The sequence below is a fragment of the Callorhinus ursinus genome, unplaced genomic scaffold (assembly GCF_003265705.2).
Source record: "Callorhinus ursinus isolate GAN/ISIS: 27379988/994484 unplaced genomic scaffold, GSC_fseal_2.0 scaffold2, whole genome shotgun sequence".
Taxonomy (NCBI): domain Eukaryota; kingdom Metazoa; phylum Chordata; class Mammalia; order Carnivora; family Otariidae; genus Callorhinus; species Callorhinus ursinus.
The window spans coordinates 16984221-17001343 of NW_027397064.1; the positions used below are offsets into that span (position 1 = coordinate 16984221).

The 17123-nt window shown below is 52.4% G+C and overlaps 3 protein-coding genes across 8 annotated transcripts in view; 1 reads left to right on the plus strand and 2 right to left on the minus strand.

Annotated features, from left to right (window-relative positions):
* Window positions 1-985: 985 nt before the first annotated feature.
* On the minus strand, window positions 986-4483 carry STK16 (serine/threonine kinase 16). 2 transcript variants are annotated; one of them, XM_025891274.2, is made up of 8 exons: window positions 4430-4483; window positions 3840-4029; window positions 3033-3252; window positions 2646-2779; window positions 2355-2475; window positions 2144-2239; window positions 1600-1721; window positions 986-1484 (listed from the first exon to the last, which is right to left on the minus strand). In XM_025891274.2, exons 2-8 carry the CDS (start codon window positions 3923-3925, stop codon window positions 1346-1348), a joined length of 918 nt encoding a protein of 305 aa, XP_025747059.1. In that variant the 5' UTR covers window positions 3926-4029; window positions 4430-4483; the 3' UTR covers window positions 986-1345. The 2 variants fall into 2 exon arrangements, with proteins under 2 accessions (XP_025747059.1, XP_025747055.1); XM_025891270.2 differs by lacking the exon at window positions 4430-4483 and adding an exon at window positions 4234-4400.
* A 61-nt stretch (window positions 4484-4544) lies between these two features.
* On the plus strand, window positions 4545-14744 carry GLB1L (galactosidase beta 1 like). 2 transcript variants are annotated; one of them, XM_025891336.2, is made up of 17 exons: window positions 4545-4719; window positions 5901-6036; window positions 6220-6386; window positions 6630-6780; window positions 6951-7011; window positions 10861-10955; window positions 11045-11219; window positions 11313-11371; window positions 11472-11593; window positions 11702-11742; window positions 11941-12059; window positions 12517-12591; window positions 12712-12801; window positions 12943-13056; window positions 13358-13489; window positions 13723-13938; window positions 14307-14744. In XM_025891336.2, the coding sequence occupies exons 2-17, from the start codon at window positions 5971-5973 to the stop codon at window positions 14574-14576; spliced, it is 1953 nt and encodes a 650-aa protein (XP_025747121.1). In that variant the 5' UTR covers window positions 4545-4719; window positions 5901-5970; the 3' UTR covers window positions 14577-14744. The 2 variants fall into 2 exon arrangements, with proteins under 2 accessions (XP_025747121.1, XP_025747114.1); XM_025891329.2 differs by having other exon boundaries at window positions 5913-6036.
* ANKZF1 (ankyrin repeat and zinc finger peptidyl tRNA hydrolase 1) overlaps window positions 14685-17123 on the minus strand; it is a 6369-nt gene continuing 3930 nt past the window's right edge. For all 4 annotated transcript variants that reach the window (XM_025891296.2, XM_025891318.2, XM_073878467.1 and 1 more), the window contains 5 exons: window positions 16033-16522; window positions 15754-15865; window positions 15453-15617; window positions 15230-15315; window positions 14685-15015 (listed from right to left, as the gene is read on the minus strand). In XM_025891296.2, coding sequence (XP_025747081.1) covers window positions 14892-15015; window positions 15230-15315; window positions 15453-15617; window positions 15754-15865; window positions 16033-16522 — 977 coding nt within the window. In that variant the 3' untranslated portion in view covers window positions 14685-14891. The remainder of the gene's footprint in view (window positions 15016-15229; window positions 15316-15452; window positions 15618-15753; window positions 15866-16032; window positions 16523-17123) is intronic.

Genomic DNA, 17123 nt, shown 5'->3' on the forward strand with positions numbered 1-17123 from the left:
GGGGATGGGAGGGGACAAGGGCGAGCTCCTAGAGTTGTTTGTGTCATTGCACCTCCGAGCAGCTTCGCACAGCTGTCTCTCTTGCTGCATTGCTGGGGCCTAGGGCTGTGCCATTAAAAGTCAGGTCGTCTCCCCTCTGTTTGTTCCTTTTTTCTGGCCTCAGCCTCTAAGCTAGCCAGGGGAGCCTCCCACCAGGGCCCTGGGAAAAATTCCAACATTGCTAATAGGCACCCCAGGACCCACATCGACGTCGGCACATGGGGGTGAGCCTGGTTGGGGAAGGGGGGCAGGGGATGAAGCTTCAATCCCCGGAGCAGAAGATGTCAACCCTGCCCTTCCCTCCCCCTCCCTGGTGATTCACGGACACAGTGCCCTTCCCTAGGGAACAGGTCTCAAGCCCGGCAAAGGCAGGGCCCCTGTTTACTCAGCAGAGTAGGGCAGGAAAGTGGCAGCTGGATACTGCCACACCACACTGGCCTCATTAATCATTAACTATGTGTGAGCTAGAACCCTCTGGGAGAAACTGTGGGCCAAATGGCTGCCACCTCCACTCCCCTTGCCCCCGGGGCTGAGGCTGGGAGAGACCTGTTAAGTTGCTGTCCAAAAGCTTCCTTAGGTGTCTCCACCCAGAAGCCCTTGCCTGGCAAACCGGCTGGGCTGCTTTGACTCAGCTACCCACTCCTGGGAATGAAGGAAAAAACAAATTGAACAAGTTTCTGGGGAGCCCTGGTCCCAGTTCTTAGCAGAGAAGCCGGCTCGATCCAGAACAGCTTTTAAGTTTTTGACTAAGGCAAGCTAGGAGAAGAATTGCCTCCTTCCAGGTAGCCAGATCTAAGATAAGGACACCTGTCTCCTTAGGCAGAATGACAAAGTCATGCCATTCCTCACTACGCCAGTCCTTCTTCCCTGTCTGTTCCCTTGGAAATGGCAACCAGACCTCGGGCCCCTGGCACCTCTTCTCACTCCAGGAACAATGAGACTAAGATCCACACCAAGCTGCTTTCACTTTATTCTTCTATTTATACATTCTCCTGCTCCCAGATGTGAAGGCAGACCATGATGTAAGCTCAGCAGTCCTGCTCAGAGCCTTTCTAGATTCTATCAGTTTCCCTTTCCCCATCTCCCACCCTCATCCACCCCAACTCAGTCAGTCCCTCTGTCCAGCTGTTGCTCTCGGAGATAAGAGAGCAGAAGCAGAGAAATAAGACTGAGTTGACTGTCCCCATCCGCCTGCCCCCAACGACAAGACAGCAGTCCTGGAAAGACTGGACGGAGATTCTAATGAGGGACGGGAGCCTCCTTCCAAGGCACAGGGACCACCTTCTCAACGTGGCCACTGGTTGGTTCAGATCTGGGTGCTGTGCTGGCCCGAAGCTGGGGGCTGCAGTGCCTCTAACCGACTGAGGAGGACAGAAATGGGAGGGCGCTGCTGGGGGTCTACAGTCATCATTGAGGTGAGCAGCTGCCGCAAGGCTGAAGAATGCCTGTGGAAGGAGGCGGGCAGGGTGATCAGAGGGTTCCTATTCCCCGTGCCAAGGTTCCAACTCCGCTAACGTCAGGGAGGAGTATGAAGTGGTGGGTGCCCCCTCTATTGCTCACCTGGGGCTCTGCGGGATGCTGAGTTGGTTCTGCACAGCAAGGGCCACACTGTCACCCTTCTGGAACACCATGTCATATGGGCCTTCCCCAAACATCATGGCATATAGCACGCAGCCTAAGGACTGAGCATAACTTGGTTATTCCTTGACAGGGGACCAATGGAGGTGGTATCTCTCCTCTTAATCTTGTACTAAAAGGTGACTACAGAAGCTAAAAAGAATATGCTGACCTTCAGCCACACGACACCACCAGGGTCCAGAGAAACCACCCGTTAGCTGGAGGCCTCTGCACCCCGTGCCTAGCCACTGCCTTCAGCCCTGACACTTCGCTGTGCTCGCTCTGTTCAAAGGGCAGGATTATACCACTTCCTGAGCAGCTGAGTACAGTGTCAGCGACAGTTCCCAGGAAGGAAGTCGAGGGGGATGGGGACATACACGGTTCCTGGGGCCCCATGCACTCGAACCCAAAGCCCTGCCCCTCTGCCGCGCAGCAGGTACAGAGTAGCACTCCTCCCCACCCATGTGCCCAGCCACACGCTCCTCACCCAGACGTCAGTCCGCTCGTCGATGACACAGTGGCTCTGCACGGAGAAGAGCTCCGGGGCCCGGTAGGAGATGGTGCATCGCTGGGCTGCCCAGTCCTGGAACAGTTCAAACAAGGGGCACAGGTCACAGTTATGTGACCAAATTGGGGGAATGCAAGAGAAAAGGTGGAGGATGGGGAACAGGAGGGCAAAGGAACCTGGACACTCTTACCTGCAGGGCCAGAGCCTGGCGGGAGCCCTCCACATGGATGCAAGCTTGATTCATGGAACCCAAGTCCATTAAAACCGGCTGCCCCTCATCTCCAAGCAAGATATTAGTGGGCTTCAGGTCCCTGTAGGGAAGTGGAAATGACCCATGAGCATCCCTGGATCGGGAGGCTAGAATCCCTGGGGGCAAAAGAATCATGGGGACTGTTCCTTGGGAGGAGAGCAGAGACCTCTCATTCCTTTTGGTAAGGTTCTTCCTTTCTGCCCCATAAGCACACAGGGCCCTCCCACTGACCTGTGGGCAAAACCTCTGGCATGAATGGCCTCAAGGCCTCTGCAGATACCCAGCAGCAGCTGAAGGATTTGATCTTCAGTCAAGAAGTTGCCTTTGTCCTTCAGCCTTTCTATCTCGTTCCACAGCGTACCCCTCTGCAACACAAGTTTCCCCATAGTTGGACATGTTTTCTGAGCCTCTGCTCCCTCAGCCTGATCCCTTCCCTGTGTCAGAGCCTAGCAACTCTTTCACCACACACACTACACACCTCACAGTCCCACTAGACCCCAAATCTGAAACAGTCAACCCCAGGTCATGGTCTCTGCTTCCTAACATGCTTGGCTACTCACACAGCCCTCGGGAGATGACTCTGTTGCAAGCCCCTCCATTGCCAGGAGACTTTCTGACCTTGAAGAAGGGCAGCAGCAACCAGGCCTCATGTTTAGTGCCCCGCTCCCTCAGACAAGAAGCCACAAGGCGAAGGATGTTGGGGTGACGGAAGAGGCGATGCATGTCTGCTTCTCGTTGGGCCTCCTCCCGATCCTGCTGCTCGTGACACAGGATCCGCTTCAGGGCGTAGAAGTGTCCATCATGTAAGCCCTCCACTAGGTCCACATAGCTGAACCCACTGTGGGCCAAAGGGGTCAGTGAAGGACCACAGTCATCTCCCATACGGCTTGGACCCAGAGGAACTCCCTGGGGAGAAGGGGAGGGGGGTATCTTTCCCAGTTAGCAGAAACCCTCCCAAGATGTGGCTTCAAGAGAAGTCTGAAGATTTTACACTTTGGACTCGAGTAGGAACACAGTAATCCCTGGAGGTACTTTGGTCACAATGCACTGCTCTGCACATGACAAATGCTCCATAAATATTACATGAGTAACAGTCAACATTTATCAAGTGCTGGGAACCAGGCACTGGGTGAGATGTTTTATACGCATTATCACATTTAATCCTCACAACTCCATCAGCGACAAAAGACAATTATCTCCGTTAAGCAGATGAAGAAACCATGGCTTTTCAAGGTCATACAAGGTGGATCCAGGAGGCCTGGCTCCAGAATCCACTTTCTTGACTACCGTGTCACTAGGCTCTGTCAGGTGAGCTAAAGGATTAAGGTTAAGAGAATAAAACTTTTGTGCCCCTATCATGTGCAGACTGCTGTCCTTCAATCACCAGAACCCTGGGGACTAGCTAAGTGATTTCCGAACACTCACCCCTCCCCCAGTTTCTGGATGAAGAGGTAGCGCTTATTGTCAATGATGACAGTTCCCCGAGAGCAGACACACAGCGCGTGGCCCATAGTGTCTCAGTCATCCTCCTCAAGGGCGGTCTGAGGAGGCCGACAGCTTCGTCCAGGTTAAGTGGGCTCTTCCAGGCGATGCGCTGGGGGCCCGGCGGATCATGCTGGAAGGAAAAGAATAGCAGGGTCGTGGGTCAGGCACGATCCAGACGACCCCTGAAGTACCAACGTGGAGAACTGGCGCCCGGGTCTCGGAACGTAGAGAAAACGGGCTTTGGCGACGCCAGCTCCAAGAAGGCTGGGCTCAGGTGCCTTAAAGCCTCCCGCCACGCAGCGACTGCGAGGCCGCTTCCTCCAACCCAGCCCACCTTTGAGCGGCCCCCGCTCCCACGGCCATCGGGGCGCCACGGCAGGGCAGAGGGTAGTTCGTCGGGGTGCGAGGTCCGGGCCCACCCCCGGCAGAGCCCACCCCCGGCAGAGCCCACCCCCGGGAAGAGCCCACCCCCCCGCCTGGGCGCGCAGAGCCGGGGCGCGGGGCGGGGGCAGCCCGGACTCCCCACTGACCTGGCTCGGGCTGGAGAGAAGCGCCGGGGACCGGAAGAAGTGCATACGTCATCAGGCCGCGCCGGCGTAACGGCCCGCGGTATCCTAGCAACCGCTGGGCATCGGGATAATGTGGGGGCACCGAGCTGAGAGGCCGGGGGTGGGCTAAGCCTGGGGGAGGACGGGTCCCAGGACCCGGGTGAGGGTGCCACACCTGGCCTTCGTGGTCAAGACGCAGGCACCCACGCCAAAGGGGAGCAAAGCCGGGCTCGGCCCGAGGCCCCCAGGACCTCCATCTCCCAATGCCGGAGGTAGGAAGCTGACTACAGTCCAGCCCCGAGGGGCGGGTGCTGGGGCGCGTGCTGGCGGCCTGGACCCCTACCCCCTACAGCTCTGATCAATACAACCTTGGGGGCTCTGGCCTGTATCCCACTGCCCTAGTTAGAATGGTTAAGAGCTTAGGCTTTTGAACCAGATTAGGTTCTAAATCCTGTCTTAATAGCTTAGTTACTAGCATTGTGGCCTTGGACCACTTAACCTCTCAGAGCCTCAGTTTCCCTGATTGTAAACAAGGTATAATAGTACCTAAGATTAAGTGCACGTACTGTGAGGCCAGACTGCCTAGTTCAGATCCCAGCTCTGCTAAATTAGTTGTGGGACCTTGAACAGGTTATTCAAAATTTGCCTCTCAATTTCCTCATCTGTAAAATGGGAATGATAATTATCAACTGCACGGAGTTTTTTGAAGATTAAATGAGATGTAAAGTGCTTAGCACAATATCTGACATAACCCTCAGTTAGTGTCAATAAACAAATTATTATTACTTTTATTACTATTTTATTTTTCTTATTCTGGTTCTTACATCCCAGGCTTGGGACTGTGAAGGCAGGAGTCATGGAAATTCACAAATTCCCAAGCCTTGGCACCAAGTAGTTGTCCTTGACATCTCTCACACAGGCAGGCAGGGATAGATTGAAGAGCAGTGCACATCCAAAGAAGAAGGAATGGCTGAGGTGGTCTCTTTTGCTGTAACAGGGCCACCAGGAGAAAGATCCCTCTTGTAACTTGGTCCCCCACTTTCACACCACTGGGAAGATCTGGTTTCTCTTGGTTCTGAACCTGTTTTAGCCCCCTGGTTCTGACATTCATTCACCCAGATTTAACCTGCTATGTGCCCGGCCCTGTGCTAGAAGCTGAGGATTCAAGATGGACAAGGTACTCTTCACCCTCAGGGAGCTCAGTTTAGTAGGACAGTGCTTCTCAATCTTGAAAGTCTTTAGGATCGCCTGGGAATCTTGTTAAAATGCAAATTCTGATCCTATAGGTCTGAGGTAGGACCTGAGACTCTGCATTTCTAAAAGCTCCCAGGTGACGCTGATGAAGCAGATTCAAGATGTAGAGGATTTTTACAAACTAGTAGAGTAGCAGGTGGACAAGTCCAGGCTACTGGCCTGGCAACTTGAGGTGGTCCCCGCCCCCTTGCTCGCTGAGCTTCCCTCCCAGGAATCTGGCACGTGACAGTCGGACCGCCCTCTCAGACTAGAGGAGCCCCGTTAGCGCCATGGCTCCCAAGAAGCCGCTCTGCCTTCCTGTCCTGCTGTTACCACTTCTGACGCTGCTGCCCCAGGTAAAATGCCAGGATTGAATCAGCAGGCTGGGTGTGGTGAGGCGGGAGGAGATCTGGCCCGGGAGAGAAGGAAAGTGAAAAATCACAGAACAATGGGCAGGCTAGTTCCCACTTCTCTCCGGACACTGACCGCCCCTACCCCCGACTCCAGACCTCTGCTGAGCCTGGTCTCTCCCTTTGCAGGCAGACACTCGGTCGTTCGTAGTGGATCGGGAAAATGACAGATTCCTCCTAGATGGGGCCCCGTTCCGCTACGTGTCTGGCAGCCTGCACTACTTTCGGGTACCGCGGGTGCTTTGGGCAGACCGGCTTTTCAAGATGCGAATGAGTGGCCTCAACACTGTACAGTTGTAAGAAGTGCTCAGGAGAGCCATGGAGGGCGGGATTTACCCTTCCTACCAAGCCCGTAAGAAGGGGATTGGGATAGGAAGCCTCGCTGGGTATGAGAGCTCCAGGGCTTTCAGGCCAAAGGTGGGAAAGGGTGGGCCAGGACCTCCTCCTAACAGCTTCCTGGAGATTCCCTGCAAGGCCTGAGCCCGTAGGCCTCTCAGCACCTCCCCGCCTGGGGCCCTGCTAACCTTTTTCTTTCTCAGTTATGTGCCCTGGAACTACCATGAGCCAGAGCCTGGGGTCTATAACTTTAATGGCAGCCGGGACCTCTTTGCATTTCTGAATGAGGCATCTATAGCGAACCTGTTGGTCATACTGAGACCAGGACCTTACATCTGTGCAGAATGGGACATGGTGAGTTAGGAGAAGGGACAGAACCAGAGCCACTCCTGGGTAGTTCCTCCACTCCTCCCATCTGCCTGCACTGTAGGGCCACTTCCAGTGCTAGACTCAACATCCTCCCTTCTTACCTGCCCTCCCCGACTCCCGAACAACAAAACCTGCTGTCTTTATGTTTGTCTCAGGGGGGTCTCCCAGCCTGGTTGCTTCAAAAACCTGATATACATCTGAGAACCTCAGACCCAGGTGAGTTGAGATAACATTTTTAACACAGAAAAAACAACCAACAGCAACAAAATGGGTCGTTTGGGTGCCCAAAACCGAAGAGACCATCCCCACACTGGAGATCATTCATGCAGATATTTGAGTGTTTCCATCAGGCCTAGCAAGATGCTACAAACTGAGGGACCAGACAGACCCAGCCCCTGTGCCGTGGAGCTTATGGTGAAAGAAACAGCTTTTTAAAAAACCAAAACCTGTAAGATTAGCGCAAGCTGTAAAAATACCACCCATGAAAATAGACGAGTTGAGATCGTGAGTAACAGGGAAGGCCTGTTTGGGGTACGGAGGCCAGAAAAGGCTTTTCTGAGATGATGACATTTCACTTGACTCTAGGGAAGGGAAAGCGCTGGTCATATGAAGAGTGAGGTGACAACGACCAGGTAGAGGGAACAGTATATTCTAAAACCCAAAGGTGGGAAAGAACATGGCCTGCTTGAGGCCAGCTTGGCTGGAGCATAGCCGTTAAGGGAGAGAGGAATGTAACATGAAATTGGAGATAGATAGGGACTGTTCATGCAGGACCTGGTAGGCCACTGTAAGGGTTTGCATCTTATTCTAAGCACAGTAGAAAGCCATTGGAAGAGCCTAACCAGACAGGTTTGATCTGTTCTCAGATTACTTTAGCCTGGATGTGGAGAATGGAGGGAGGGGGACAAGGGTGGAGGTGGCAAAACTAATTGGGAGATTCTGACTGTAGTTGAGGAGGGAGCGATGGCTCCTGGACTAAGGTGACGGAGGTGGGGATGAGAAGAGGGCAGAATTGAGATGTAGGTTGGAGATCAAAATCACCAGGACTGGTTCATAGATTTTGATGGGAAGGAGGGGTGGGGGGCGGGGAACAGCAATGGGTACGGTCTGGAAAGAAAGGGGTCCCCTTTCTGGCCAGTCAAGACGATGCCACCATTGACTGACATAGGAAAGATGGAGGAGACTAGGGGCAGCAAAGGACCACCTTTTTTGGGGAAGAACAGTTCATCTGGTCGCGTTAAATTTCTGTCCTGTCACACTCAAGTGAGGATGTTAAGTAAGCCATAGGCTGTGTGAGTGTGGCGCTCATGGGGAGGTCTGAGCTAGAGAGAAATTTGGGACTTGTCAGTCTAAAGCTGGCATTTAGATCCATGGCTATTGAGACATTGCCTGAGGAGAGAGCATAGGGGGAGAAAAGATGAGAATTCAAGATGAAGCTCTGAAATGCCCAAAACTTTCAAGGAGTTTGGATTTTACTTCAGGTGTAAATAGGAAGTCATCAGAGCAAGGGAGTGATTTTATCTGATTTATATCTTTTAAAAAGATCACTTTGGTAAAAATGCTTTGTATCTGCCGGGGACCCTGCAGGGACTCTTCCACTTCTGAGGACGCTGAAGAGCTTTATGCCCCTCAGAGCAATTCTCCAACTCAGCTGGCTATGAAATACATTTGAAATGGTAAAGTCATGCTGGAACACCAGCATGCGGTGTCCACTTTTCTCAAGAAAGCCAGGGCGCCTGGGTGGCTCAGTCGTTAAGCGTCTGCCTTCAGCTCAGGTCACGATCCCAGCGTCCTGGGATCGAGCCCCTCATGGGGCTCCCTGCTCAGCAGGAAGCGTGCTACTCCCTTTCCCACTCCCCCTGCTTGTGTTCCCTCTCTCGCTGTGTCTCTTTCTGTCAAATAAATAAATAAAATCCTAAAAAAAAAGAAAGAAAGAAAGAAAGAAAGAAAAGAAAGAAGAAAAGAAAAGAAAAGAAGGCCAGCGACCTCTTCACTCCCGAGTCCACAGTCCCTTTCCAGGCCTCTCTCCTCCTTGGCCAGTCAGGAGCACCCAGCCCAGCTGTTCACTCCATCTTTTGACACACACTCTCCTCTTGGCTTCCAAGATACCACCTTTATCTGGTCCCTGCTCCTTCCCCATGCCCCAGCCTTGCTGACCACTCCTTATTAGTCTCTTTTGTTTGTTTTAAAGATTTTATTTATTCATTTGAGAGAGAATCAGGGAGGGAGAGCATGAGAGAGAGAGAGATCACGAGCAGGGGCCAGGGGAGGGGGGTGGGATTGCAGAGGGAGAAACAGGCTCCCCGCTGAGCAGGAAGCCCAATGCAGGACTCCGTCCCAGGACCCTGGGACCATGACCTGAACCGAAGGCAGACACTTAACCCACTGAGCCACCCAGGCGCCCTCCTTCTTAGTCTCATGCTGGTTCTTCTCCCTTTCTCTTTCCGCTAAATGCTGGGGTGTTGCAGGGCTCAGTCCTTGGACGCTTCTCTTTTCTATGTGTTCACTCCTTAGACAACCTCATCCATTCTCTTGGCATCCAATCCCATCTAATAGTTAATGACTCTGAAATAGGAATCTCCAGTCAGGGGATGCCTGGGTGGCTCAGTCCGTTAAGCATCTGCCTTCGGCTCAGGTCATGATCTCAGGGTCCTGGGATCGAGTCCTGCGTCGGGCTCCTTGCTCAGCAGGGTTAGGGTTAGGTTTAGTCTCCCTCTGCCTGCCACTCCCCCAGCTATTCCTACGATCTCCTCTCAGTTAATGGTGACTCCATTTTCTAACTGATCAGGCTAAGCACTGTGGTGTAATTCTTCATGCCTTTCTCTCCCACCTCACATTCAACCTATCAGAAAACCTTGCAGCTTTACTCTCAAAATATATTGAATTCAGCTACTTTTCATCACCCTCACTAATCCAAACCACCTCTCCCACCTGGACTACTTTAATAGCTTACTTACTGGTTTCCCTTCTTTGCCCCTACCCCTCTGTTCTCGATATAGGGTGATCCTGTTAAAATAGAAGTTTAAATACATATCTCAGATCATGGCATTTCACTGCTTAAACCTCTCCAATAGGTTCTCATCTCATTCAGAATATGAACCATGTAGTCCTTAAAATGGCCTTCATATTAGGTCCTACCTAATTGGCCCTGTCACCTCCCTGACCTCTACTCTTTTCATCATTGTTCACAACGACCTCATTGCTGTTTTTCAAACCCACCAGGCACATTCCAGCTTTGAGGCCTTTGCACTCAGTGCTCCTGCTAGCTTCCTGCAGAATCACCTTCTCAGTGAGGGCTGCCCTGGGCTACTCTCTAAAATTTAAGCTCCCCCGCCCTTTTATATCCTTCTTCCCTGCTTTATTTTTTCTCCTTGGCACTAACATACTATATATTTTAGCAATTTATTTATTGTCTGCCTTCCTCATTGGGAAAGAAATTCCACAAGGGCAGAGACTTTTATCTGTTTTTTTCTATTCTGTATCCCTAATACCTAGAACATTGCTTGGTGTACAGTAAGCACCCATAAATATTTGTTGAATGAGATTTAACATATGCTTGGATTAAAGGAGGCAGTTAAATCTGGACACCCTTTATACAGAACACAAAATGTAAAGGAATTCAGTGTTCTTGTTTTTTAAAGATTTTATTTATTTATGTCAGAGAGAGAGCACACAAGCAGGGGGAGCTGCAGGCAGAGGGAGAAGCAGGCTCCCTGCTGAGCAAGGAGCCCGATGCGGGACTCAAACCTAGGACCCTGAGATCATGACCTGAGCTGAAAGCAGACGCTTAACTGACTGAGCCACCCAGGCGTCCCTAACATTTTTCTTATGTTTAAAAATTAAATTTACAAACACTGCTTTAAGGTTTCCTGTGCTCGGATGTCCTTGCCATGCAAATTCACAAGTGCTCAGGGTTCAGAGTCACTGCTGCTCAGATTCATTTGTGGACAAGTGGGATGCAAACTGTAGCCCAGGGTTCAGGCAGCTGAGGTTGCTGGCCTTGTGCTATGGGTGGGGGCTGCAAAGGTGGTGTCCTAATGTGTAGACCACTGCTCCTTCCTTTAGACTTTCTTGCTGCAGTGGACTCCTGGTTCAAGGTCTTGCTGCCCAAGTTATATCCATGGCTCTACCACAATGGGGGCAACATCATTAGCATTCAGGTACAAGTTGACCGGGCAAGGGGAAGGAGGCGCCGGGGGTCCTAACCTCCACTGCATAGCCAAGCTCCACTTTTCCTTCTCCCTGGCAGGTGGAGAATGAATATGGTAGCTACAGAGCCTGTGACTTCAGCTACATGAGGCACCTGGCTGGGCTCTTCCGTGCGCTGCTAGGAGACAGGATCTTGCTCTTCACCACAGATGGGCCTGAAGGACTCAAATGTGGCTCCCTCCAGGGACTCTATACCACTGTGGATTTTGGCCCAGGTCTCTTGAGCAAGGGTGGAGTGGAGTCTGGGGAAGGGGGTGGGGGCATCTCTTCTTCTATGTTTATCTTTCACCTTTGCCTCCTTTCTGCAGCTGACAACATGACCAAAATCTTTGCCTTGCTGCGGAAGTATGAACCCCGTGGGCCACTGGTGAGGAGCTGGAGGGGAGGGCAATCAAAGCCAGAGTCAGGGTTGGGAACGGGTCGAGCTCAGTTCCCATCCCGCTCCCGGCGTTCATTCCACGTTTTAGGTGAACTCCGAGTACTACACAGGCTGGCTGGACTACTGGGGCCAGAGTCACTCCACACGGTCCGTGTTGGCTGTGACCACAGGCCTAGAGAACATGCTGAAGCTGGGAGCCAGTGTGAACATGTAACTGGAGACACGGGGGTCAACATGAAGCCGTAACGGGGTGTTGGGGATGAAAATGACTCAGTGGGTCAGCTTTTGCCTTTCCCCCCCCACCTTCCCCCACTTCAGGTACATGTTTCACGGGGGTACCAACTTTGGATTCTGGAATGGTGAGTCCAGATGGTCCCTGGGGTGGAGGCAGGGAGGCATCAGGGAATTAGAATCCTAGGGCTGGGTAGATTAGGAGGTCTAGAAGCTGGATGTGGCCACCACTGCTCCCTCTGATGGCAAAATTCTCTGCATGAATGTCTTTGCTTAGTGCCTATTGTTTGAAAGACACTGAATGAAGGAAATTGGTTTGACCCCAGGTGCTGATGAGAAGGGACGCTTTCTTCCAATTACTACCAGCTATGACTACGATGCACCAATATCTGAAGCGGGGGACCCCACACCTAAGCTTTTTGCTCTTCGAAACGTCATCAGCGAGGTGCCCTACCACTTCATTAAGCGCCAAAGGCTTTTATTAATTTGGGGAAAGGGAGTACCTAAATTGTTTGTAACGGGATCCCATGAATCACTGATTGTTGTCTGGGCCACGGAGCCCTCAGAACCATTTCCCAACTACCCAGATGGGACTACCTGGGAAGAGACACACAAGCATGTGCAAAATTACAGGATTTTCATGACCTCTTGAAGTCCTTCCCTGGACCCCAGGTTGAGAATCCTGCGCAAGGGTCTTGGAATTGGGGTTGTGTGTGCTAGGGTTTTAGAATAGGGGTTGTGTGTGTGCTAGGGTCTTGGAATAGGGGTTGTGTGTGTGCTAGGGTCTTGGAATAGGGGTTGTGTGTGTGCTAGGGTCTTGGAATAGGGGTTATATGTGTGCTAGGGTCTTGGAATAGGGGTTGTGTGGTTTTCCTATGGCTCCTGAGAGAATTTGGGCTCAGTTCCAGGAAATTCCCTTGGGACCTTTACCTCCCCCCAGCCCCAAGATGATGTTTGGACCTTTGACCCTGCATCTGGTAAGCTCTTCCTCATCTTTTCTCTGATCCTACCCCTTTGTTCTCTAAATGGCCCAGCCTATTCTGCCCTTTATTCCGGAACTTCGCTTTTATTCTAATACCTTCTCCTTATTCTAACAGGATGGGGATTTGCTGGCTTTCCTAGACTTCCTGTGCCCCCAAGGGCCCATCCGTTCAATCTTGCCAATGTCCTTTGAGGCTGTCAAACAGGTAAGGCATAATCCCCCATCCAGTAGGCGTGGCAGCTTTCCTCAACAGCTGTTGCCAGTGGTTCCCTCAGCTGCGCATCTTCGCCACAGTACCCTCTCTCACCGCTCAGTTCCTCTTCAGTACTCACTCTTCCATACCCAGGACCGTGGCTTTGTGTTGTACCGGACCCATCTGACTTCTACTGTTTCGGAGCCAACACAGTTCTGGGTGCCTAACAACAGAGTACATGACCGTGCCTATGTGATGGTAGATGGGGTAAGGACCTAATTCCAGGCTACCTTGTGAGCCTGTTTCTTCTCCTCCCCAGCACCCTTTAGCCTTAAGTTCCCCTTATCTGCCTTTTCCCGCTGTCTGCCCACATTTGCAGGGGGGCCACGGATGAGCTGGGATGAGGAAGAATTTGACTGAGGCTAAGGTTCCAGAATGAATGGGTAACTGACAGATGGGCTACATTCTATTTGCTCTCCAAATACATGTGCTAACTACCATAGCTTCCTCTGTCATGGCCATGAGTTAGATGCCGAGCCCTTCCTTTCACAGCTCCTCTTATCCACAGGTGTTTCAGGGTGTTCTGGAACGAAACATGAAACACCAACTATTTTTGATGGGGAAAGTAGGGGCCAAAGTGGACATCTTACTGGAGAACATGGGGAGGCTCAGTTTCGGGTCTAACAGCAGTGACTTCAAGGTGAGCTAGCCTTGCCCACCCCTTCTCTTCCAGACTCTTACTGACCAAACTCCCTTGGGAAAATAGGGGCCTAATGGAGGACAAACAAGAGCCCTGTGCTTAGGAGTCAGGCAGCAAAGTAGTCGCTTGTGGGGGTCCAGACATGGCCACCAGTTGCACCCCAGGGCTTGATTAGGGATAGTGTGGATTTAAGAGCTTAATGAATGATAAGTTTTCATTTGCCTTCTTCACAGGGCCTGTTAGAACCCCCAATTCTGGGGCAAACAGTCCTTACCCAGTGGCTGATGTTCCCTCTGAAAGTTGATAAGCTTGTAAAGTGGTGGTTTCCCCTCCAGTTGATGAAAAGGTCACGTCATCAAGTTCCCTCTGGCCCCACCTTCTACTCTACAACGTTTCAAATTTTAGGAGAAGGCGGGGACACTTTTCTCTTTCTACCTGGATGGACCAAGGTACTGCTGACTGTGGGGTCAGAGTGATGAAAGGAAAATCGTGAAGGAGGGGGGAGCAGAAATTATCCCTGATTAGAAACCCAAAAGGGAGGGGCTCCTGGGTGGCTCAGTCGGTTGAGCATCTGACTCTTGATTTCGGCTCAGGTTGTGATCTTGGGGTCGTGCCGCATCAAGCTCCACGCTCAGCATGTGGAGTCTGCTTGGGATTCTCTTTCCCTCGCCTGCTGCCCCTCCCCCCTGCACTCTCTCTCTCTAATAAATAAGTCTTTAAAAAAAAAAAAAGAAAAAAAGAAAGAAACCCAAAAGGGGATGATTCTACCCCCTTGAGAGCTGACCCTTTTATTTTCGTTCTCTTTTCTCTTCCCCAGGGCCAAGTCTGGATCAATGGGTTTAACTTGGGCCGGTACTGGACAAAGCGGGGGCCACAAGAGACCCTCTATGTGCCAAGACCCCTGCTGTTTTATAGGGGAGCCCTCAACAAAATCACAGTGCTGGAGCTGGAAAACGTGCCTCCTCGGCCCCAAATCCAGTTTCTGGATAGGCCTATCCTCAACAGCACCTTGCATAAGACATACGTCTATTCCCTCTTGGCTGATACACAAAGTGCCTTTGAACCAATGGAGTTAAGTGGGCACTGAAAGAAAGGTAACCCTTGGACCTGGGACATGGAGTGGGCAGGATCCCTTCGTGCTGGCCATGGTGACCACGAGGAACCAAAGGCCACAAGGCCCAAATGCAAGTCTAAGTGCAGTTTCCTTGCCAAACTTTATTGTGATTAAAGTTCCAGAGATAGTCCCAGCTCCGCACCCCTCTGTGGCCCTGTCTTTGCCCTGGTTCCTGAGTGTCCTTTCTGATCTTCCAAATACTCCTGTTTCACGGGAAAGAAGAAACCTAGGGCTAGTGTGAATGCACCCTCTCCGGGCCGAGTTGGCTCCAGGTGCAGCCGTAAGAGATCAGGAAGAGGGCTTGGCGGCCTGGCAGCGGTGATCCCGGAGACAGCGTGTGGAGCAGAAAGAGAAGTCAAGATAGTGAAAGGGAGTGAGGCCTTGGAGGGATGTCCCACAGCTCCAGCAGCGTCTGCACAAGAGGAAGACAGATGGCTGAACAGGTACCCCAGAACCTTTCCAATCCAAGCTCTCCCCACCCCTCGGGCCATTTCCGGTTTTGCTCCAGAGGGTTTCCAGAACATCTCCAGCACCCCCCAGCCCCAACAGCCTTTCTGAGGTACTCGGCAACACTCATTCTACTTGCCCACGCCTGGCCTGGCCATCACGCCTGCCCCTGCACTTACGGACCACTGATGGCTGCAGAGCCGGGGGCCTGGGGGGTGGGCGCTCCCAGCTGGGCAGCCAGCCGGCGCTCTGCGGCCAGAGCCCTCTGAGGGAAAGAGAAGTCTTGTTAAGGACAAGGCCCCGGTGGCGGACAGGGTGCCCAAGAAGGGACAGCTGCACGCTGGGAAGGGGTCAGACCCCTCAGGAAGTCGGGGCTGCGGAATAGAGAAGCTCCGGCCTCACCTTCTCTCGGTCGCTGAGGGCGGCAAAGCGCCGCGCCTCTTGGTGCTCCTCGTCCTGCTCCCACCGCTTCTGCTGCCGCCCATCCCGCTGCCGCCGGGCAGCCTTCTGCTCCCTTTTCCGCATAGCCTGCCGTGCCTCCATTTCTGGCGTCAGTGGCCCTGGCACCTGGGGGATTTCCGGGGAGGTGTAAGCTAAGACCCATACATAACTGTCCTTGGGAGAACTAGAAGAAAGTAGAAAAGATCGTAGCCAGGATCTAGGCTGCCTTCCTACTCTGCTGCCGCTTCTTTTTCCAGCTGACCTGAGCCTTGCTGTAATCGTAAGCATCTGGATTCTTCTCCATGAACCTTCGGAACTCATTACGTGTTGACCTGTCAGCTGCAACCGTATACGGTGGCCGGGCCCGGGAATCCCTAGGTGCGAAAAGCCCCAAATATGGGTTTAGCTTGCCTCCTGCATCTCCCAGCCTCACCCAAGCAGATCGAGGGGAATACCGTCAAGTAGCCAGGACCAACGTTAGCCTCCAGATGGTCCTCTCTATACCCCAAAGGGCTCACTCGGCTTGGGGACCCTTACTTACTGCACGGTAGGGTCGGCACCTGCCTCCAGCAGCAGGCGAACCACTGAACCTCTCCCAGCTGCAGCTGCTGCATGTAGGAGGGTGAAACCACTGGAGCCCAAGGGGGCACTGAGCAGAGACAGAACTCCAGGGCCTATGGGGCCGGCAGCTAGCTGGAGTTTCAACATCCCAACATCTCCGGCTCGACAAGCAGCTAGAAGCATGTCCCAGAGCTCTGACTGATCAGGGGTCTTGGCCTCATCCAGGGAAGGCCCCAAAGGGGCTGCGTGTGCCTGGGCAGACTGTGACAAGGCCTCATCATCTCCTTGAGGTTGCTGGGGAAGAGTCCCATGCGCCCAGGCTTCCAGGTCTCGGCTTCTCTCCTTCTTATTCCTTTTCCTCCTCCTCCGCTTTGGCAGTACCTCAAACTCACGAAGATCCAGGGTCCCCACGGTCAACTCTACTAGCTCCAACTCTACCTGGAAGCTGTCCTCGCCCTCCGACCCTGAACCTAGGGAAAAATGCTACATGTTAGGTCCACCTAAAGAAATACACAGAGGGTGGAAGGATGTGGGCTGCCCCAGATGTATAAGAATGCACATAAAAAGAGAATCCAGACTGTCTTGAAATGAAAATAAGTATTTGTATTTTGTTACCCAAGATCAGCACATCAAGAGCTGAATCCAATAATATCACATGCAGAAATGAGGCTCAGCTCAGAGGGGAAGACCCAGCAGGAGGTACGGAGGGACAAGCATCCTTAGACTCTCCCCTCGAGCTGCATTAGGATGGTACACAACAGGGGAGAGCATGGGAGCACTGACAGCCACAACCGCTGCGTCTGCAGCGGGGAAAGCAGGCCTCAGTCCAAACTGCAGCATCCGGTGAGACGGCAATTATGTGAGATTCGTGCCACACAAGCATCTGCTTCACGTACTATTTCATGTTTTCTAAGTACTGGGGATACGGGGATACATCAGTGAACAAACAGAACAGGAAGTTTGGAAAGGTCGCTAAACCTGTCTCAGTAATTGCTACCAGGTGCCCCTTATCATAACAGACCTCTGTGTGTGTGTGTGTGTGTGTGTGTGTGTGTGTGTGTGTGTGTGTGT

Excerpts from the sequence above, each read along its gene's own strand:
- GLB1L (XM_025891336.2), top strand. The coding sequence starts at position 5,971 with ATGGCTCCCAAGAAGCCGCTCTGCCTTCCTGTCCTGCTGTTACCACTT. Across the intron at positions 11,372-11,471 it reads ATGAACCCCGTGGGCCACTG|GTGAACTCCGAGTACTACAC; the intron begins GTGAGGAGCTGG and ends TCCACGTTTTAG. Across the intron at positions 11,743-11,940 it reads CAACTTTGGATTCTGGAATG|GTGCTGATGAGAAGGGACGC; the intron begins GTGAGTCCAGAT and ends GTTTGACCCCAG.
- STK16 (XM_025891274.2), bottom strand. The coding sequence starts at position 3,925 with ATGGGCCACGCGCTGTGTGTCTGCTCTCGGGGAACTGTCATCATTGAC. Across the intron at positions 2,780-3,032 it reads TGCTGCTGCCCTTCTTCAAG|AGGGGTACGCTGTGGAACGA; the intron begins GTCAGAAAGTCT and ends CTTGTGTTGCAG. Across the intron at positions 2,240-2,354 it reads GCCAGGCTCTGGCCCTGCAG|GACTGGGCAGCCCAGCGATG; the intron begins GTAAGAGTGTCC and ends GAACTGTTCCAG.